The sequence below is a fragment of the Pelophylax lessonae genome (assembly GCF_965119305.1).
Source record: "Pelophylax lessonae genome assembly, chromosome: 4".
NCBI lineage: Eukaryota > Metazoa > Chordata > Amphibia > Anura > Ranidae > Pelophylax > Pelophylax lessonae.
The window spans coordinates 670,051,707-670,075,601 of record NC_138771.1 but is presented as its reverse complement, the minus strand read 5'-3'; the positions used below and the strand labels follow the sequence as shown (position 1 = coordinate 670,075,601).

The 23,895-nt window shown below is 46.5% G+C and overlaps 1 protein-coding gene across 1 annotated transcript in view; it reads right to left on the bottom strand.

The window, feature by feature from the left end:
• Window positions 1-473: 473 nt before the first annotated feature.
• Window positions 474-23,895, bottom strand: part of LOC309552471 (uncharacterized protein) — a gene marked incomplete at its 5' end in the record, with an annotated part of 38,945 nt that continues 15,523 nt past the window's right edge. Inside the window, one exon of the mRNA XM_082253442.1 lies at window positions 474-2,087. Coding sequence (XP_082109568.1) covers window positions 520-2,087 — 1,568 coding nt within the window. The 3' untranslated portion in view covers window positions 474-519. The remainder of the gene's footprint in view (window positions 2,088-23,895) is intronic.

Below are 23,895 nucleotides of genomic sequence, written 5' to 3'. Positions count from 1 at the left end.
CTATGTTTCTATGTTTAAGTGACTAACAAATTAAAGGAGAACTCCAGATAACACTTTATAAGCCGTTACACCAACATTTGTGTCTCCTTTTGGAATAAAGGTTTTCCATCAATGAATAAAAAGCTGATCATTGTAAGCACCCTTGTCAGTAGTAAATGGTTTGTCCCAACCCTCTAACTGCCACTTCTGCTGGACAGATTGGTCTGTTATAGGAAGTTGGGAAATAACAGCAGAACCAACAGGTAAAAGAAGGAAGTTACAGGGGGACTCCGAAAAACAAAGACTGCGATGTTCATGTCAGTGACAGACGCCATCATATGTCATTTTTTATTTTACCTTTACTATCACTTTATAAGTTCTTACATTACACAGCCAGGGAACTAGCATTTTCAGAAGGAGGCCTGCAATGGCAGCCCTCATACTTCTCCCAGGAAAAAACACTTCCTCCAATCATTGGCTGATCAATGAACCAATCCCACCACCCGTCCCTGTGATGTCACCAGACTGTGGGCAGAATTCTCACATCTCCCGCCTCCCCCCACATATCTTTATACAACCTTCATCTACATATAACACAGCATGGAGGGGCTCAGTGAAGGTGGTGGTGAAGGTGTGGAGGTGTCGGATCGGGTCACACAGATCATAAAAGGAGATCCGCCCGGCCTCATAATCCAGATCTATCCTAACTCTGTTACTGGAGAGATTGGTGGGTAAGCAGGTCAGTTTACTGTCATGTATCACCGAATACTCATCATCTTCCCTGTCCAATCCCCAGGACTTCTTATTCATTCCAATCTCTGACTGCACCCCTCTCCTGTCTATACTGGGGTAACACATCCCAATTATCCAATTCCTCGATCCCCTGACATCCACATCCCAGTAATGTCTCCCTGAGGAGAAACTCTGACTGCTCATCACCTGATAACACTGGAATCTCTCTGGTATTTTGGGGTGATTCTGGTCTATATCTGACCTGGATACAGTTTTCCTGTCATCTGATATCTGTAGATAATTATTAGCTGTGTTTCCATCCAGTAATATGTCTGCAGCTCCCTGTATATAGAAGTATACATTTACCTCTCTTATTATATCAGATAAACCTGTGTGTAAGACCCCCGCCACACCCAGACCCCCTCCATCATGGAGGAGTTCCTCATGTCTCTCTCTGTCCTCATTATCTCCATCCTCAGTATCACACAAGTCACCTGTGTCTGATTCCTGTAAGACAGTCAGTGCATCCGTCATGTTACACAGCTCCTCAATGTCCACCATCTTCCTGGACAGCTCCTCCTTCTTTATTTCCAGATCCCGGATGGAGATGGAGATCCGCTCTGCCCGCCCGGAGATCTCCCTCAGGGCTCTCTTCTCCAGGTCTTCCAGACGTCTCCTGAGATCTATAAACAGGGCAGTGACTCTCTCGGTGTCACCAGCTGCTTCTTCTTCTACTTTCCTCCTGTGTTCCTGCAGATTTTGGACTCTTTCCTCTATCTCTTCTCTCTTTGTCAGAAGTTTCTGCAGAACATTCCTCAGTGTCTTCTTCTTCTTCTCAGAAGCCTCATCCATCATATCCATCTGGTGTCCCCGATGTTCTCCAGTCACACAAAACTTACAGACACAGGTCTCATCCTCAGTGCAGTAATACTCCAGGATCTTCTTATGGACGGAGCATTTCCTGCTCTCCATGGACAAGGTGGGGTCACATAAGATGTGTTCTGGGGACTTTTTGTGGACTCTCAGGTGTTTCTCACACAGATAGGCCTCACAGAGCAGACAGGATCTAACAGCAGGTACAGGAGAGTCCACACAGTAAGTACAGAAGACCCCAAGCTCCTCCTTATCTGGCTGAGCAGACAGGAAAGTCTCTGCTATGTTACGTAGTTTCATGTTCCTGTGCAGTGCAGGACGATCCGGAAACTTCTCTCTGCATTCAGGACAGCAATATCCTCCAGACCCCCCCTGTGTATCCAGCACACCATCAATACAGACCCGGCAGAAGTTGTGTCCACATCTCAGGATTACAGGATCTGTATAAATGTTCAGACAGACGGAACATTCCAGCTCAGCTCTCAGATCTGCAGACGCCATCGCTGACAGAAGAGAAAGTGAAAGTCTGGAGCTAGAAATACAACTGAGCTCGTAACAACTCATCTGCACAGGGCGAGGCTGAGCTCAGCTCTCTGTTGATTTGTTATTTAACCTTTTGATGTCAGAATAAGACAAGCCCCATGATTGTGCACATTTACAATGATAAAAATCTACTTAATTAATTGTGGAGTGGCATGGCATGCCTTTCTTCCAGCATTCATATCCACAGACCACATCAGGGGTGCAGCATCTAGATGTAGGGTACATGGGCCTTTCTTTTACACCCAGATATGAAGAGGAGTGGTGGAGTGTCTAACCAAGTCTTCATCCTCCTCCTCCTCCTCCTCTGTCTCCCAGAAGCAGAAATGATTGAAGTCATCAGTAGCTGCTAAAGCTCCATGTTCTTCCTCCTCATCAACAGATACTCCTGTCATTGCCCCACCAATTGACATGGAGGAGTCAGCTGAGATATTTCAGGACAGCGTCAGTCATTTGCTGCAAGAGGATGCACAGCAATTATCCACTTGCCGACACATAGCCGAATGATAGCGCGGTCGGCTTATTCTGGGAAGGCGTAAAATGACGTCCTCCCAGAATTGCGCTTCCCGACGCGCCCCTGCTTCACGGCGGATCATGCCTCATGGGGCATTATGCACCACAGATCATGAAAAAGGGCCAATGACAGCTGCTCTCTACAACGTTATCGCTCCGTTCAATGACGGAGTTATCAGTTGTCAGCAAATCGGCGCATGTCCAGTTCAATTCTCTCCTCGCACTCTGTACACAGCGATCGGTACAGCGAGCGAGGAGAGGAGGGAGCCTGTAGCACTGTTCACCACCTGCCTCCTCCATTCCTCAATCATGCCTCATCCATGCCACATCCATGGCTCATATGTGCCCACCCATGCTACCTCAGTGCTCATCCGTGCCACATCCATGCCATGTCAGTGCTCATCCGTGCCACATCAGTGCTCATCCATGCCTCATCCGTGCCACATCCATGCCTCATCTGTGCTCACCCATGCCACCTCAGTGCTCATTCGTGCCACATCCATGCCATGTCAGTGCTTATCATTGCCCTACAGTGCCTCAAAAAATTGTAATGGGAAATTCTTTCCACATTTTCCAAAAACTTGTGGAAAAAAATTACATGTTCAAAAGAAGCGTTATGCCTCCTAGATTATGTGTTGGGGTGATTGCTTTCCAAAATGGGGACATTTTGTGGGCGTTTCCATTGTCCTGGTGCTCCAGGGCCTTCAAAAGAGTGATAGGTTGTCTGAAAATTATATGTGTACGTTTTGCTCCTAGAAAGCCTGGAGGCAGGGCCGGTGCTAGACTATTTTGCGCCCTAGGCAAGACCAGCTGCTTGCACCCCCCAAAAAAAAAACATAAACATTTGTAAAGCCCGGTCACTGCACTATGGGTGAGCAGGGTCTTAGGTAGAAATGCACCTGCATTTGTGGCTTCACTGGAAAAAAGAATATGTCCCTGCATCCTTGGTGTCACTGAAAGAAAAAATTCCCTGCATTGGTGGTTTCACTGGAAGGAGAAATGTCCTTGTGTCCATGTTGTCGCTGGAAGAAAAAAATTGTCCCTGCGTTCATCATATATGATGTGCACCAGTAAATTTAAGGGGCTTGGGTGGTAGGAAGCTGCCAGTGGGGGTACAGGGGTACAAGATGACAAGGGGTGAAGGTGACAGGGGGGGGATGAAGGTGACAGGGGGGGATGAAGGTGACAGGGGGGATGAAGATGACAAGGGGTGGGATGGTAGGAAGCTGACAGTGGGGTACAGGGGGGGGATGAAGATGACAAGGGGTGGGATTGTGGGAAGCTGACAGTGGGGTACAGGCTGATGAAGATGACAGGGGTGGGAAGCTGACAGTGGGGTACAGGGGGGATGAAGATGACAAGGGGTGGGATGGTGGGAAGCTGACAGTGGGGCACAGGGGGGGATGAAGATGACAGGGGGTGGGATGGTGGGAAGCTGACAGTGGGGTACAGGGGGGATGAAGATGACAGGGGGTGGGATGGTAGAAAGCTGACAGTGGGGTACAGGGGGGATGAAGATGACAGGGGGTGAGATGGTGGGAAGCTGACAGTGGGGTACAGGGGGGATGAAGATGACAGGGGGTGGGATGGTAGAAAGCTGACAGTGGGGTACAGGGGGGATGAAGATGACAGGGGTGAGATGGTGGGAAGCTGACAGTGGGGTACAGGGGGGATGAAGATGACAGGGGGTGGGATGGTAGGAAGCTGACAGTGGGGTACAGGGGGGATGAAGATGACAGGGGGGATGAAGATGACAGGGGGTGGGATGGTAGAAAGCAGACAGGGAGGGATGAAAATGACAAAGATGTGATTGTAGGAAGTTGACAGGGGGGGATGAAGATGACAGGGAGTGGGATGGTAGGAAGATGACATGGGGGGGGTGAAAATGACAGGGGGTGAACAATAAAAATAACCCTATCACATGGACAGAGAACACAATTCCACTCCATTCAGTCACATTTCAGGCTTTGAAGTGCAGCATTCATTAGACAATTGGGGATTTGATAACAGTTCTGTAAACAATTGCAGATCATCTACTGAACTCCATTTTTTACAAACAAAACTGATATAAATTATTACTGAATCTTAAAATGTGTCCTCACAGGAAAGTTTCTGTGTCACCCTTAGTAACCAATCATATTACAGCTCATATGCCCTAGTGCTGGTTGCACAATGACCAGGAGATTCTGACCAATAGGAATGGGCTGAACACCCTCCTGTTTGGTACGCAGCAGAACTTCCGAACAGGGGAAATGTTCTAACCCAAATGGCAAATTTCATTGAAATCTATAGGATTTGAACAGGACAAATTAAAAGTGCTAATTTTGAAGGTTTACAGTATATGCAATATGGGGGTCTGGGTACTGCCCTGGGGGACATGTATCAAAAATCATTTTAAAAACAAACAATAGTTTTTTCAGGAGCAGTGATTCTAATTATGCTTAAAGTAAAACAATAAATATTAAAAATTCCATAAAATATAGTGCTGGGGGGTCCCCTTAATGTCCCTGTAAAGTAGCGCAAAAAAAAAAAAAAAACATGCTACAGCAAAAATGAAATTTCTAAAGAAAAAAAGAACGAGCCAAATGCCAATTAAAATGACTCGCAGTTACAATTATTGGCACCCGGCTATTGAAAAAATAAAGAAAAAAATGGCATGGGGTCCCCCCAGTCAATAACATGGGGGAGTTGGGCCCTGCCCCCCTACCCCAAAGCACCTTGTCCTCACGTTGATGGGGACAAAGGCCTCTTCCCAACAACCTTATTAAAATCTGGAAGCCCACTTTAACAGGGGTGCCCCCTGTTCCTACCCCCCCCCCACCCTTTGTGGATGGGCATCGGGTACATCGTACCCCTACCCATTCACCAAAAAAGTGTCAAAAAGTAAAAGAACCATAGAAACAGAATGAGGCGGGGCCAACGGGAGGCGAGAGCGTTTTATTTTTTTTATTTTTTGGGTCCATCGGGCATCGTGACTGACTATGGATTTACATGGAAGGGCACTATTTTTTTATTTGTTATTAAAGGATTTATCAAAAACTGTTTCTTGTGGTTATTACTTTTTGACATTTTCACCCGATACCCATTCACATAGGCGGGGGGATCTGGGAGCCCCCTTGTTAAAGATAAGACCCCAACAACCACAGCCCAGGGTTGTCAAGAAGATGCCCATGTCCACATCAACATGGAGACAAGGTGCTTCGAAGTGGGAGCAAATCCCCCTCTGCCCCAAAGCACCCAGCACCCCATTGTATGGTTCAGGAAGGGGGGCGCTCACTCGTCCCCTCTCTTTTCCTGACATGCCCGGCTGCATGCTCAGACAATGGTCTAGTATGGATTTTAGGGGCCTTTTTTTTTTTGGCATGGGGTTCCTCCTCAAATCCATACCAGACCCACGGTGCCTGGTATGGACTGGGGGGACCCCGTACCGTTTTTTTGTTTATTTTATATTTTTTTCAGCTGTCAACGGGGAAGCCATTGACAGCTGATGACTCATCGGTTGTTAGGGTCACCTCTGCCGGCTTCCTGGCTCCAATCCTTAACAACCAGCTTACACTGCACCTTGGTTGGGCAAACCTTTGCATGCACTGTGCATTACAGGGTGTTTGTTGGGGCGAACACCCGGGGGAACACCCTGCAAATTCAGGTGTTTGGCAAACGGCCGAACAGGCAAATGTTCAGCCTGAACTCCTTCTTGGGCCGAACCGTTCGCCCATTCCTACTGACCAATATGGTGTAATCATTTATGCTGGAGCAAACTATCTGACCTATCTCAAATAATGATCTCTCTTAGGATCATGGGAAATGACTTCAGCCCCTCATAGCAGAATTTCTCCATTCCAGTATCTAGATATCTTTCCTAAAATAATAAAGGTATCAGTAGACCTCCATCACTGCAGATCATGTCCATATGTGAGCTACAGAGGTCCCTATGTAAAAATGTCATCTTTAAGCCCCTCCTCCATCAGCCTCTATACTGATCCCCATTGGTGGTCGTGGGTGGGGCTTCTTCTGGCTCGGATCATGCAGTGTGCAGAGGCGGGGCTCATCCTGAATATACACAGTAACCCTGGTGTCACGGGTCTTTGGGGTCCTAGAACTTCAGTTCTCATATCATAGTGAGCACAGCACAACCCAATCTGAGGAAATGCTTTATCTCCATTTATTATAAAGAAGTCACTTATAATTATCAGAGTTGCTCTGATTTTAAATTATGAAATAAAAGTTGTGCAGATAACATTTTTCTCAATGGGTTGGCCAGATAACCTTCTGATGAACCCACCATCTCCACATTTATACAAATTTGCAAACCATAAGACTCTGATAATTGGCTATGAAAGGAAAGTTTGTTTGAGCTTCAGGGTAATCAAGGTTTTTTCTGAAGACTTCTTCTATAGTCCAAGTTTAGTGTAAGGTTTCCTTGAATTGACAATAATGGTAACAAAATGAGAAGATTACACACAAGAGACATTTAACTTTGCGACTGGTGAGTATCTTTGCGACTGGTGAGTATCTTTGCGACTGGTGAGTATCTTTGCGACTGGTGAGTATCTTGCGACTGGTGAGTATCCTTGCGACTGGTGAGGATCCTTGCGACTGGTGAGGATCCTTGCGACTGGTGAGTATCTAGTGACTGGTGAGGGTATTAGCGACTGGTGGGTACCCCAGGTTTAGTACCAGGGAAGTTAGAGGTAGTGTAGGTAAGGAAGAGCAGGTCGTTAATATATCCCCATAGAGTAGTGGGTAATAATGTCCGACAGGATTGCGGATGCCACTCAGTGCACTTCTTGCGCCATGTATGCGTTCCTTGATGAACCAATCGAGGACGAATACTGCTGTGCAAGATGTGAGCGACTTGTTGCTCTGGAAGCCCACATCGTGGACCTAGAGAACACAGTGACAAGACTGCGTGGCATCTACAACCTGGAAAGGAGCTTGGACTTTACCCATCAGGCGCTGGCAGGGGCCAGCATAGAGGAGGGAGGAGTAGAAGAGACGCAGGCATCAGAGGTACGCAGCTGGGTGACTGTTAGGAATGTTAGTGGGAGGAGAGTCAGGGAGGCCAGTCCTGAGTTGATAGACCCCAACATGTTTGCCGAGTTGCAGGTTGAGGGGGATATCAGCTCAGGGGTGGAAGGGCTGGAGCATGCGCCCTCCCCCAGCTGCCAGGGGAGGGACGGCTCCAGGAAGAAGGGGGGCTGTAACTCAGGAAAGGTTAGAAAGGTTGTGGTAGTTGGGGACTCAATTATCAAGAGGACAGAGAGGGCAATCTGTAAAAAAGATCTCGTGAACCGAACAGTATGTTGTTTACCGGGCGCCCGAGTTTGGCACATCGCAGATCTGGCAGACAGATTGATGTGGGGGGCTGGGGATGACCCAGCGGTCATGGTGCATGTGGGCACTAATGACAAAGTTAAAGGTAGGTGGAAGATCCTAAAGAACGATTTCAGGGACTTAGGTAATAGATTGAGGAAAAGGACCTCCAAGGTGGTTTTCTCTGAAATACTGACTGTACCTCGAGCCACACAGGAGAGGCAGAAGGAGATTAGGGAACTTAACAAGTGACTGAGGAACTGGTGTAGGAAGGAGGGGTTTGGGTTCCTGGAGAACTGGGCCGACTTCTCAGTCGGCTACCAGCTCTTTAGTATGGATGGGCTGCACCTTAATGGGGGCGGTACAGCTCTTTTGGGGAGAAAGATGGCCACCAAGTTGGAGGAGCTTTTAAACTAGGAGACGGGGGGAGGGCTCAGAAGTAGAATCAGTCAGGAGGGAGCAAAGGACTGAAGACAGTTGTAGGGTCAGCAGCGACAGTAGGTCCACAGCGTCAATCGGTAGGTCTGTGCGGGAGAACCGCAGACCAAACAGGAATAAACATAACCACCAATCACGTTTAACTTCCGTACAACTAAGAGGGGTATATGCTAATGCCAGGAGCCTAGCTAATAAAATGGATGAGTTAGAAATGTTAGTACATGAGGAGGACATAGACCTTGTGGGAATAACGGAGACTTGGTTCGACCCCTCACATGACTGGCTGGCCAATATCCAAGGGTATTCGGTGTACCGGAAGGACAGGGTAGGAAAAAGAGGGGGAGGAGTTTGTCTCTACGTCAAGAATAATGTAAAGGTGATTGAGAGGAGTGACATTACGGAAGGGATGAGTATGGAGTTAGAATCCGTGTGGGTAGAACTCCATAGGGAAGGAGAAAAGGGAAAAGTAATTGTGGGGGTTTGCTATAGGCCACCTAAACAAGGGGAGGAGGTAGAGCAGGAATTTTTAGCACTTTTGGGTAAAGTGGCAAAGCTAGGATCAGTCATCATATTGGGGGACTTCAATTATCCCGACATTAACTGGGAAGAGGGGACTACACACTCACATAAGGCCCGTCAATTCACGGAAACCTTACAGGATAATTACATGTCACAGTTGGTGGATTCTCCGACTAGAGATAATGCAATCCTGGATCTATTGATCACTAATGACCCAGACCTAATCTCGGAGGTAGGAGTCCAGGACAACCTGGGCTCTAGCGATCACAGGATGATCACATTTAGCATAAATAACAATATAGCAAGGCAAGTGGGGAATATAAGAACCCTTAACTTCAGAAGGGCAGACTTTCCAAAATTGTACTCATTGATGGAAAGGGTAAACTGGGACCAAACCCTGGGATCCCTGACCACAGAGGAAAAATGGGAATGCTTTAGGAACATATTAAGCAAAGGCATCTTGCAGTGCATTCCTATGGGAAATAAATTTAGAAGAGACAAGGCCAAACCTGGATGGCTAAACCGTAGCTTTAAAAAACTTATATGGGAAAAAAAATTGGCCTTCAGGAAATATAAATCAGAGGGCACAGTATTGGCTTTCGACCAATACAAGGAGGCAAATAGGAAGTGTAAACACGAAATCAAGATGGCTAAAATAGACTTTGAGAGACAAATAGCGGAGGATAGTAAAAAAAACCCAAAGAAATTCTTTAAGTATATCAACAGCAAAAAAACTAGGGCAGAGCATATTGCACACATAATTAACGGTGATGGGAGGATGGTTACAGAGGACACTGAAAAAGCAACCGTACTGAATGCTTTTTTCTCGTCAGTCTTTACTCAGGAAATGGAGGGGTACACTGACCATGACTGTATGGTTAGTAGTAGTGCACAGGACTTGCCACTATGGCTAACAGAGGGTGAAATCAGGGAAAGGCTGGATAAACTTAACACAAACAAATCACCAGGCCCGGATGGCGTACACCCGAGAGTACTTAAAGAGGAAGTAAACCCTCCTCAGGAAGTTGTACCTATAGGTAAGCCTATGATAAGGCTTACCTATAGGTACTGTAAATATCTCCTAAACATGTACGGTTTAGGAGATATTTACCTTTAATGCAGCCAGTGACGTCACTGGCGCATGCGCTCTGAAGGAACGGCTGATCGTGCCGTTCCTTCAGAGCCCCGTGCCGTGACCGTCGGCTCCTGCGCGCGTGCACAGGAGTGACGTCACCGCGGCTCCGGCCAATCCGATGGCCGGATGCCGCGATCCCGGAAGACGGGCGACTGAACATGTCGCTCGTCATACAGGTAAGAGAGCGGCACGGCGGGGGCTCGTTCTAAGGTAAGTATTTCATAATGAGCTAGTATGCGATGCATACTAGCTCATTATGTCTTTCTCTTGCAGGTTGTAAAAGAAAAAAAAAATTTTTTAACGAGTTTACAACCTCTTTAAGGAACTCAGTAAGGTTATATCCAGACCACTGTTCCTGATCTTTGCGGACAGTATTAGGACAGGAGATGTACCAGGGGAGTGGAGGAAAGCAAACGTGATTCCGATATTCAAAAAGGGTCAGAGGCATATACCGGGAAATTATAGGCCTGTCAGTCTGACATCAGTAGTATGTAAACTTCTGGAGGGGATGATAAGGGACTATATTGTAGAGTTTGCTAAGGACAACCGCATCATCAGTAGTAACCAGCACGGGTTTACAACTGGGCCTTCTTGTCAAACCAATCTCTTAACATTCTACGAGGAGGTGAGTTGTGAGCTAGATAGGGGCAGACCAGTGGATGTGGTGTACCTAGATTTTGCTAAGGCGTTTGATACAGTTCCCCATAAGCGCTTAATTTATAAAATAAGGTCTGCAGGTATCGACAGCAGGGTTTGCTCTTGGATACGGAACTGGCTTAAAGGGCGGGTCCAAAGGGTGGTAATAAACAGCGCATACTCAGACTGGTCTGAGGTAGCAAGCGGGGTCCCCCAAGGCTCAGTCCTAGGACCAACCTTGTTCAATTTATTCATAAACAGCATTGAGGACGGGATCAGTAGTTCAATATCAGTTTTTGCAGATGACACAAAATTGGGCAGGGCAATAACAGCACAGCATGAAGCAGATATCCTACAGAATGACCTGGACATAATAACGGAGTGGGCAACGACATGGCAAATGAGGTTTAACGTGGAGAAATGTAAGGTTTTGCACTTGGGGACTAGAAACATAAAAGCACAATACATGTTAGGTGGGGAAACCTTGGGAGAATCAAAAATGGAGAAGGATCTGGGAGTCTTGGTTGATGATAGACTAGGCAACAGCATGCAATGTCAAGCGGCAGCTGCCAAGGCTAGCAGGATATTAGCATGCATAAAGAAAGGGATGTATTCCAGAGATAAGACTATAATCCTTCCACTTTATAAAACTCTGGTCCGACCTCATCTGGAGTATTCTGTCCAGTTCTGGTCACCTGTACTCAGAAGGGATGTGTTGGAGCTGGAGAGGGTCCAGAGAAGGGCAACTAAACTAATTAGGGGATTGGAGGACCTTAATTATGAAGAGCGTCTGCAATCGCTTGATTTATTCTCCCTGGAGAAGAGACGCCTGAGGGGGGACATGATAGCAATTTTTAAATATCTCAATGGGGATCTAGGCTTAGAAAAATATCTCAATGGGGATCTAGGCTTAGAAAAAAAGCTGTACAGTCGAAGGGATTGCATGAGGACTCGGGGGCATACAATGCGATTAGAGGAGAAGCGTTTTAACCTCAGGCAACGTGGGGGGTTCTTTACTGTTAGGGCTACAAGATTGTGGAATTCTCTACCACAAGAGGTGGTGTCTGCAGGTAGTATGGTGGCTTTCAAAAGACTACTAGACGTACATCTCAAGGATCAGAACATTCAGGGGTATGCGAGATGATTATAGCCACACACACCTACACAGGTTGAACTGGATGGACTATTGTCTTTATTCAACCTCACCTACTATGTAACTATGTAACTATGTAACGGGCAAATATTCTGGGACTGTGTTCTAAAGAAAGTTAATCTGGGAAAAAAAGTGATTTTATATATTTCCATATTTTCATAAGACACAACAGTTTCTACTTTTGGGAAACTTTTGGAAAAGACTATAAAAGGTTAAATCACTTTTTAAAGTGTACATTATAGACAAGACATCATACTATCTAAAAGGACTCAGTCATGATAAGAAGACTATTACCATATCTATGTTTTATTATAATCCTTATAATAAGAAGTGTGTTTCATAATCTATGTTTTCTGAAGTAAGATGGAGATGGTGCAAGATGTATCTAAAGATTTTGAAGAAGTAATAATTAATACATTAATATGGATCACTGGATAAAATAATACTTCTTTAGCCAGTGTTACTGTACATGATTAAGATGACAAATCACCAAATGATTACTATCACAAATAATGCCACACACCCCAAGAATATAACTATATACCCTTAAGCAAAATACCATTAAATTAATCTAAGGATAAAAAATATTTTATATGATATAAGATTGAATCAAATGAATCCAATTTTATTCCCAGGAGACCTAATAAATGGATTTCTAGTCTTAGAGTGCCATCTGGTGGACAAGTTAGCCCATTGGCTGTGAAAACATTTAGTTAATCAGTAGTTTTACTTACAATCAGAGGTAAGAAAATATTCCAAACTATACCCTCTAGGCACATCCCAAATTAATAGGATTTTTGGGAATAAAATGGAAAATTCAGCAAGAAAACGGGGCTTCATATTCATCTTTATCACATCCACCATAGCCATCATCATCTTCATTAGTACTTTTTCATAAAGCTCCCTCTCTCGGTCTTAGATTTTCAATTTACTTTTTTGAAGTTCCTACCGGATGTGGCCCCTATCTTAGCTTCAAAAACTTCCTGGGTATAATGTTATCCTTACTTTAAACATTCCATCTTACTTCTGAAAGAAATTCATATATGTGTGTGTGTGTGTGTACTGTATATATATATATCCTCTTTGTACTAAATTTAAATATATTCAATTAATGGTATTATAACACCTTGGGATTCAGTAATTCATTCTTAGCTGTATAAACACAGCCTGTAGATAGACTGAACCTCTTCGTTCTGCTGCAGAAGAAGCAAAGGTGACCTCTGAAAAATGTGGACCTAGTTGTCTGCTAGGTTAGTTAGATTAGTGGTACTCTGGTATGATACCTATGAGTGGACAGTAAATTATCAAAATTCATCTAGTTCCCAGACATATTTATATTTTAGCCGTATAAGTTGAAAAGCGTTACTGGCCTCCTGTAAAAAAGAGGTCCAGTACTGCTGGTAAGCAGGCATTTTTTACATCTAAGGTGTCGGTGTCTCTGGTGGTCAGTTGCACACGGTGACAGATGTAGGCTGCATGATATTCTGACTGGGAACCATATGTGACAAAGTGTCTTCCAGCTCAGTTCTCACTTTCTGTCACAACACTCATTGGGAACTTTTATTCATGTGATAGTCTTTGGCCTTTATATGTATAATTTGTATGTTTATATTTTAACCACTTGCTGACCGCTCACAGTAATTCTACTGCGGCAGGTCGGCTCCCCTGGGTCCAGCGACGTAGACTTAGACACAGCGGGAGTCGGGCCGGAGGAGGAGAGGCGGCTATCGCCGCCTCCCTTCCCCCGATCGTCAGGGAAAAGTGTGAGAAGACCCGCCTGCTTATGTAAACAAAGCAGGCGGATCTTCTCAGTGACAGACAGGGAGAGATCACAGGATTCAGCATAGCTGAACCTGCGATCTCTGTCTGTGTCACAGAACCCCCTCCCCCCACACACGTCAGTAAGCATGAGGCATACATTTATCAACCATAGGGTTAACCCCTTCCCTGCCATTGTCATTATTACAGTAACAGTGCATATTTATAGCTCTGATTACTGTAGTAATGTCACTGGTCCCCCCAAAAGTGTCAGTTAGGGGTCCTATCTGTTCGCCACAACGTCGCAGTCCCGCAAAATAAAAAAAAAATTGCAGATCGCCGCGATTACTAGTAAAAAAAAAAACAATAAAAATGACATAAATCTTTCCCTGTAGTTAGTAAACACAATAACTTTTGCGCAAACCAATCAAAATACGCTTATTGCAATTTTTTTTTTACCAAAAATATGTAGCAGAAAACAAATTGGCCTAAAATGTTAAAAAATTTAGATTTTTACATTTTTTTTTTTTTTGGTATGTTATATAGCAGACTGCTCAATTGTCCGTTAAAATAACGCAGTGCCGAATCGCAAATTAGGGCCTGGTCAGGAAGGGGGTCAAATCTTCCGGTCTTAAAGTGGTTAATTATCCAGCATGTTTAATCATCATTGCAAGCGCAACTCTGTTTTTTTTTATAACAGAGCCATGTGGCCAACCTGCTCGCTCTAGCTTGATGCTTGTATGTGTGCCTGTGCAGTAAGCACGGCCACATCTCCCAGGGGAGGGGACAGAGACAGGGGGAGTGGGTTGCTGAGTTTCTATACACCCCCTCTGAACTTTTAAACATTACTGGGAGCTACAGGAAAGATGAAGTGCACATGCTAGAAATACAAAAGGAAAGAACGGCTGATTTGGGATGATGGTAATATGTGCTAGTTATTTAACCCTTCCCATACTTCTCCTTTAAATTGTATCGATTATAAGGTATTTGTGATGATTTTGCATTTAATATGTCTGTATTTATTAAGTTTACATTTTTTTCTAAATAGACACACTATTGGCTCCTGAAGAAGCGACCATGTCACGAAACATGTAGAGTTAACCACACTGGTGTAGGAAAATCCGAGCACCTGGAGAGACTTGAAGCACGTAGCTTACATCTTGACAAGCCTCCTGGTGTGCGGAATATGAGAATTACACCTTGTTTGTATTATATAGTGCTCAGTAGTGCTTTAACGGTGTTTATATATATATATAGTATATATAGTCATTCTAATGGATATTTTGTATGGGTTTTTTTTATTATTGTCTGAAAGTAAAATATGGATTTTTTTAAGGAGCTGATTGGTGTATGTTCCTTTGAAGCCCATCCTTTTGATTTCTCTAAATTATGCCCAATTTTGGGACGTGGCACTGATTAAGATTGTTATTGCTCATGGTACCACCCAGTGGGCACTCTACCTGTATAGATATCGATTGTAGCCCTTAGTAACCAATCATATTACAGCTCTCATTTCCTAGTGCTGGTTTGGTCAGTGACTGGGAGATTCTGACCAACATGGTGTAATTATTTCTGCTGGAGCGGAGTACCTGACCTATCTCCTGTAATACTCTCTCCGAGGATCATGGGAAATTACTTCAGCCCCATCATAGCAGAATGACTCCATTCCAATATCTCGATTTTTTTGCTTTCCTGAAATAATGAAGGCATCAGAAGACCTCCATCGTTTCAGGTCATGTCCCCTCTGTGATATGCAGAAGTCCCTATGTAGAAGTGTCACCCTCTAGCCCCTCCCCCTATCAGCCTCTATACTGATCTCCATTGGTGGATGCGGGCAGGGCTTCTTCTGGCTCAGATCACGCAGTGTGCAGTGGCAGGGCTCATCCTGAATATACACAGTAAGCCTGGTGTCACGGGTCTTTGGGGTTCTAGAACTTCTCATATCATAGTGAGCACACCTCAGCCCAATCTGAGGAAATGCTTCATCTCCATTTATTATAAAGAAATCACTTCCAATACAATATGATTCCTTACAATCACTTCTAATTACCAGACATGATTGGGACATAAAAAATCCGAAAAATGATTGACAGAACTGATCACATGACTCCAGTGATAGAAATAGAACATGACCAATAGAAACATGAACATTCCTAATCAGGGCCTCTGGTGGACGGCAGACAGCAGGATGACTACAACAGATGATAGATGTCTCTGGGGAAATCTGATGTAGAATGTCATCTCTTCTGCCAAGCACAATCCAGACCCTGATCTGCAGATCTATTTCTGCATTCTTTTCTGTGAAATAAAGATTTCCCCGAGACTCCTTTAGATATGGACAATACTAGTTCTATCACCTCCTTAGTCCAGCTGTTCCCCTATAACACTAAGGCCCCATTCACCCTTATACAACTTCAAAATCGTTCAATTTCCATTGTGACTTTACTGTGCTACTTGATGTGACATTGATGTGACTTTAAATTGATTTTGATGCAACTTTAGATGAGTGTGACTTGTGCAGAATAGAAAAATGTGTTTGGTTTCTTTATTTTCTAATGAGTTACAGCGTTTAAGAACAATCAGAATGTGAAGAATAGCTGATTGTTAAGGAGCCGGCCGGGAAGTCGGCTGCGGCGTCCTTAACTGATGATTTATCAGCTGTCAGCGTGTTTCCCCACTGTCATCAACATGGAGACAAGGTGCTTTGAGGCAGGGGGGGGGGGCAGAGCCTGGTATGGTGCAGGAGGGGAGGGGCCACTTGGTCATCTCACTCCTTTCCTGATCTGTCAGGCAGAGTGCTCGGATAAGGGTCTGGTATGGATGTTAGGGGGGACCCCACAACGTTTATGACATTTTTGTGTGTGATTCCTCTTAAAACCTATACCAGATCCGAAGGGCCTGGTAAGCATGGGGGGAGGGGGGCCCAAGCCGTTTTTTATTTTTTACATTTTTTTTGTTATTGCTGGCATTCTTTTTTTTTTTCACTCGGTGAGTCATCAGTTGTTAAGAACGTGGTGGCCGGCTTCCAGGCCCGGTCCTTAACATCCAGCTATTCTTCACACAGAATTTGATATCTAATCGTTCCGAAAATCGGAAAAACTACTTTGAAGTCGCTGTGACTTGAAGTCTCACAGATATAAAAAGGTACTCATAGGGAAACAATTTTGGGGTCTAAAGTCGCATGACAAGTTGCAGAAGCGTGAATGGGGCCACAATCCTCATCACTTCCTATCACTATATGATCAAAGAACATTTCTCTATATAAATGGAGACTTTAGGAGAAAACATTCAGAGTGTAACGCTCTGGGTTTTAGCTCAAGGATAATGGATTTGCAGCTGCAGAATTCCACTCAGTAGTCTTGTAGAGATCTTGTTAAATCACCTGATCCAACTCTCTTGACTCATCATAGTGGTTCAGCCTGATTCAGTATGCACATATACAAACACTCAGATAATGATGTTGCAGGAGTGATAGTAATTATGCAAGTAGCAATGAAATGATACACTGAAGGTATAGGCTTTGAGGAGTGATAGTAGATGATGATAAGCACTCAGATAGTGATGTTACAGGAGTGACAGTAGATGATGATAGGTAGAAGTAATAGTTACAATGGATATCACAAGTATGTTAGTCTCTTTGTAGGTGTGTGGAGGTAGGTTGGTAACTGATGCGAGAATCAGATAGGCTGGTAACCGATGTGAGAATCAGATAGGCTGGTAGCCGATATGAGAATGGCCTCTTACAGCCAACTGTCTCCAAACACTTTTTGCTAACACTGGCATTGCATGCAAGGAGTCACATGCTATGATTTCACCAGTGTTGCCTTCGATAGCTCAGTTGGTAGAGCGGAGGACTGTAGGACCAAAATAGCAATCCTTAGGTCGCTGGTTCAATTCCGGCTCGAAGGATGACCTTTTTTGGGGGGAAGCCCTTTAGGCACCTTGCATTTATCTTTCATGTCTCCATTGGGCTGCTGCGGGTGCACTCAGCATGTGGTCTCTGTGGCGCAATCGGTTAGCGCGTTCGGCTGTTAACCGAAAGGTTGGTGGTTCGAGCCCACCCAGGGACGCTCATGTTTTCTCATTACTCCAGCAGGGCCCGAAGGCCAAGTCTAAAACTAACCCAGGAAGGCAAAGCGTGTCCTTTGGTTCACCTCAGATGGCCGGCATTGATAGAAACAGGAAAATGAGGAATAAAATACCCATCACCGATTATTATTACCATGAAGGTGAACTGACTCTGTAATACAAATCATAATAGAAAACATATACACAAATATGATTCAAATCAGCAACATTTCCAGGGACAAACCTCTAAATCCCGGGACTGTCCCTGGAATGCAGACACAGCTGCCACTTATTGTGTCAGTTATTGAATTACATTCCTTATATTTAATCCTTTCACCACCACCATACATAGTACAACTGTCAGATGGAAGCAATTAGGTGGCTGCACAGCCGCCCAATCACTTCCACATTCCCCCCTGGGCGTGCTCCCGCCATGTTTCCTGGCCTCATCGGTGGACCTGTGACCGGCATGGTGGGGCCACCAAGTAGAGGGAATGGAGATCAGCAAATGTCCATTCTCTGATCTCCGCTTCCTGCTAATGACCCGGAAGTGATGTATAAAATGTCACTTCTGATCCTCGCTGTCACTTTCACCAGCCGCCAGGGAAGAAGCTAACTGAGTGCGATCTGTGCTCCATAAGTTATAATGCAAGATAAGTGGGACATTAGGGGTCTTTTATACCCCTGATGTCTCATTAAAGAGAACCTGTCACCCAAAAAAACATCACATTGTCCCCATGTGATGAAAAAAAAAAATCTTTGAGTGCCCCTTCCCCCATACATGCATACATGTAAATGCACGTGTCAGGGACACCTACATACAAGGCCATTGATTGCACCACACATTACATATCACCACACACACTGGACTCAGATCAATAACTCTCCGCCCATTTCTCACGGTTATCTCTAAACTGATGACCTGTAGGGGATTATAAAGTGTCTCCTATGGAAAATATAAGGCACTGAAGTTTGTCGCCACTTCACGGGCGTACACAATTTTAAGGTTTGCCATGTTAGGTATCTATTTATTCGGTACAACCTCATCTTTTATCTTTTACCAAAAATGTTGTGTCTGTGTGCCCTAAAATTATTTTTAGTGTTTTATTTACTGAAATTTAGTGCTTAATAAACTGTTGTGCTAATATGGTGTGACATACAAAATTGGGACTAACACTATTTTATTCTCTGGGGTGTCTGCTTTCAGAAAATAGATCATGTTTGGGGGTTTTATCTAATCTTCAAGACTTAAATTATTTTTTATACATGAATGCAAAAAAATACAAAAAAGGTTCTGGCAGAGAAAGAGTTGAAGAGAATCTGTTATGAGAGAATCATGGGGGCGGCCATTGATGAACTCTATGTTCCCTCAATGAATGCTAGTTCCCTGGCTGCCATTGATGAACTCTCCTTGTGAGAATGCTAGTTCCCTGGCTGTCATGCTGATGGTTTCCCTTCAATACTGTCTCGGTCTCTGACCCGGAACAAGTATAGAGAGAAGAAATTCTGACACTTCTCTGATTCTTATTCCCAGCATGCTTGTTGGAGACAAAAAGAGGAATAAAAACCAAAAACAAAAATAAGATATTGATGTAGAAAAATATATATGTAATATATTTCCACGCACCACTGGAAAAGGGTAAATGTGGTAAAATGTGCAATCTATTTATATAGTTAAAAATAAATATAAATAAATAAATAAATAAATAAAATAAATAAATATGTGAGGTAGCAGCTGCTGTAAAAATGATGAGGTAGTTTTGAGTGATTGGTCTGAAGGACCAAATACAGCGCTTGTTGTGATAAATAGTGTGTATAATAAAATCAATTAAACTGTGATAAATTATAAAAATTAGAGCAAAATGTACGGAATCTATAAAACTTCAGTGTTCAGTGGATATAAAGTGCATCAGTGTTAGATTACAATTAATAAATAAATAAATCACAAGCAGTATTGAAGATTAAGAAATTCAAAATAAGCAGTGACTTGTGCTCAAATAAATATGTGCAAATGTCCTTAGTGAAGGTGATTCTTCAAAGTTCAAACAAAAGTGCTCGTGCTCAGGCTTGATTGATATCATCTCAGCTTTTTCTGATCCCAAGTGGGTAATAGGTTGGGTCAGTTACCAAATGTAATGGGTCCTGAATGCCATACGGCACCAGCACCAAACAAACTTTTTAAGCCTCTGAACGTTGTCCCCTGGGCTGGCAACGGCTCCCTAGGAATGTAAAGCCTCAGTGCAGAGCTGAATAAAGATCCGTGGTGATCAGTACATAACATGTACTGATCACCATTGCCAGCCCAGGGGACAACGTTCAGAGGGGATCCACTCAGGGCCGGCGCTACCACTAGGCGAACAAGGCAGCCGCTTGGGGGCGCACTGCCGCCTAGGGCGCAGCCATACCTCCTGCTCCCAAGCGTCCCTGATTCGCCGGGATCATCCCCGGCGAATCAGGGCTGAGTCCCGGAATGCTTGCGGCCATGCGGGCGGCTTGGTTCCTGCACATCGCCCGCGAGTTACACACACGGCAGCTGGTCTCTCTCCCCAGCTGCCTGTGTCAGTGTAGAGCAGAGAGAGACGAGCACTGAACCCGCCCCTCACCCTTCCTGTGTGTTTCCTGTACAGAGAGGAGAGAGGCGGGCAGAAGCTCTTCACTCTGCAACAGCGCCGCTGATCTGAGGTCTGTGATGATTTTAACTACTACTAACTTGCTGGGGGGGTGTATGGTGCTAGGGGGGTATGGAGATGGAGGGGTGTGTGTAGCTGGGGGGGGTATGGAGATGGAGGGGTGTGTGTAGCTGGGGGGGGAATGGAGATGGAGGGGTGTGTGTAGCTGGGGGGGAATGGAGATGGAGGGGTGTGTGTAGCTGGGGGGATGGAGATGGAGGGGTGTGTGTAGCTGGGGGGGGATGGAGATGGAGGGGTGTGTGTAGCTGGGGGGGGGGAATGGAGATGGAGGGGTGTGTGTAGCTGGGGGGAATGGAGATGAAGGGGTGTGTGTAGCTAGGGGGATGGAGGTGGAGGGGTGTGTGTAGCTGGTGGGGGGGGAAGAGATGGAGGGGTGTGTGTAGCTGGGGGGGGGGTATGAAGATGGAGGGGTGTGTGTAGCTGGGGGGGGTATGGAGATGGAGGGGTGTGTGTAGCTGGGGGGTATGGAGATGGAGGGGTGTGTGTAGCTGGGGGGGGGGGGGATGGAGATGGAGGGATGTGTGTAGCTGGGGGGATGGAGATGGAGGGGTGTGTGTAGCTGGGGGGGTGGAGATGGAGGGGTGTGTGTAGCTGGTGGGGGGGTGGAGATGGAGGGGTGTGTGTAGCTGGGGGGGGTATGGAGATGGAGGGGTGTGTGTAGCTGGGGGGGTATGGAGATGGAGGGGTGTGTGTAGCTGGGGGGGTATGGAGATGGAGGGGTGTGTGTAGCCGGGGGGGTTGAGATGGAGGGGTGTGTGTAGCCGGGGGGGTATGGAGGTGGAGGGGTGTGTGAAGCTGGGGGGGTGTATGTCATCTTCCTACCACCCCACCCCCTGTCATCTTCATCCCCCCTGTCATCTTCATCCCCCCTGTCATCTTCATCCCTCCTGTCATCTTCATCCCCCCTGTCATCTTCATCCCCCCCTTTCATCTTCCTACCACCCCATCCCCTGTCATCTTCATCCCTCCTGTCATCTTCATCCCCCCTGTCCTCTTCCTACCAACCCACCCCCTGTCATCTTCCTACCATCCCACCCCCTGTCATCTTCATCCCCCCTGTCATCTTCCTACCATCCCACCCCTGTCATCTTCATCCCCACTGTCAGCTTCCTCCCATCCCACCCCCTGTCATCTTCATCCCCCTGTAATCTTCATCCCCCTGTCATCTTCATCCCCCCCTGTCATCTTCATCCCCCCTGTCATCTTCATCCCTCCTGTCATCTTCCTACCATCCCACCCCCTGTCATCTTCATCCCCCTGTCATCTTCCTACCACCCCACTCCCTGTCATCTTCATCCCCCCTGTAATCTTCACCCCCCCTGTCATCTTCCCACCATCCCACCCCCTGTCATCTTCATCCTCCCTGTCATCTTCATCCCACCCCCTGTCCTCTTCCTACCAACCCACCCCCTGTCATCTTCCTACCATCCCACCCTCTGTCATCTTCATCCCCCCTGTCATCTTCATCCCCCTGTAATCTTCATCCCCCCTGTCATCTTCATCCTCCCTGTCATCTTCCCACCACCCCACCCCCTGTCATCTTCATTCCCCCCTGTCCTCTTCCTACCATCCCACCCCCTGTCATCTTCATCCCCCTGTCCTCTTCCTACCAACCCACCCCTGTCATCTTCATCCCACCCCGTCATCTTCATCCCCCCTGTCATCTTCATCCTCCCTGTCATCTTCATCCCCCTGTCCTCTTCCTACCAACCCACCCCTGTCATCTTCATCCCACCCCGTCATCTTCATCCCCCCTGTCATCTTCATCCTCCCTGTCATCTTCATCCCCCCCTGTCCTCTTCCTACCAACCCACCCCCTGTCATCTTCCTACCATCCCACCCCCTGTCATCTTCATCCCCCCTGTCATCTTCCTACCATCCCACCCCCTGTCATCTTCATCCCCACTGTCAGCTTTCTCCCATCCCACCCCCTGTCAGCTTCATCCCCCCTGTCATCTTCATCCCCCCTGTCATCTTCATCCCCCTGTAATCTTCATCCCCTTGTCATCTTCATCCCCCCTGTCATCTTCATCCCCCCTGTCATCTTCATCCCTCCTGTCATCTTCCTACCATCCTACCCCCTGTCATCTTCATTCCCACTGTCAGCTTCCTCCCATCCCACCCCCTGTCAGCTTCATCCCCCTTGTCATCTTCATCCCCCTGTAATCTTCATCCCCCTGTCATCTTCATCCCCCCTGTCATCTTCATCGCCCTGTCATCTTCATCCCCCCTGTCATCTTCATCCCCCCTGTCATCTTCCTACCACCCCATCCCCTGTCATCTCCATCCCCCTGTCATCTTCCTACCACCCCACTCCCTGTCATCTTCATCCCCCCTGTAATCTTCATCCCCCCTGTCATCTTCCCACCATCCCACCCCCTGTCATCTTCATCCTCCCTGTCATCTTCATCCCCCCCTGTCCTCTTCCTACCAACCCACCCCCTGTCATCTTCCTACCATCCCACCCCCTGTCATCTTCATCCCCCTGTAATCTTCACCCCCCCCCTGTCATCTTCATCCTCCCTGTCATCTTCATCCCCCCTGTCATCTTCATCCCCCCTGTCATCTTCCCACCACCCCACCCCCTGTCATCTTCATTCCCCCCTGTCCTCTTCCTACCATCCCACCCCCTGTCATCTTCATCCCCCTGTCCTCTTCCTACCAACCCACCCCTGTCATCTTCATCCCACCCCGTCATCTTCATCCCCCCTGTCATCTTCATCCTCCCTGTCATCTTCATCCTCCTGTCCTCTTCCTACCATTCCACCCCATTCATCTTGATCCCCCTGTCCTCTTCTTACCGTCCCACCCCCTGTCATCTTCATCCCCCCTGTCATCTTCACCCCCCCTGTCATCTTCATTCCCCTGTCCTCTTCCTACCATCCCACCCCCTGTCATCTTCATCCCCCTGTCCTCTTCCTACCATCCCACCCCCTGTCATCTTCATCCCCCTGTCATCTTCATCCCCCCTGTCATCTTCATCCTCCCTGTCATCTTCACCCCCCTGTCAGCTTCCCACCATCCCACCCCCTGTCATCTTCATCCCCCCCTGTCAGCTTCCTACCATCCCACCCCCTGTAATCTTAATCCCCCTGTCATCTTCCCACCACCCCACCCCCTGTCATCTTCATCCCCCATCAGCTTCCCACCATCCCACCCCCTGTCATCTTCATCCCCCCTGGCATCTTCACCCCCCTGTCAGCTTCCCACCATCCCACCCCCCCTGTCATCTTCATCCCCCCTGTCAGCTTCCTACCATCCCACCCCCTGTCATCTTCATCCCCCCCTGTCAGCTTCCTACCATCCCACCCCCTGTAATCTTCATCCCCCTGTCATCTTCCCACCACCCCACCCCCTGTCATCTTCATCCCCCATCAGCTTCCCACCATCCCACCCCCTGTCATCTTCATCCCCCCTGTCATCTTCATCCCCCCTGTCATCTTCATCCCCTGTCATCTTCATCCCCCTGTCATCTTCCCACCACCCCACCCCCTGTCATCTTCATCCCCCATCAGCTTCCCACCATCCCACCCCCTGTCATCTTCACC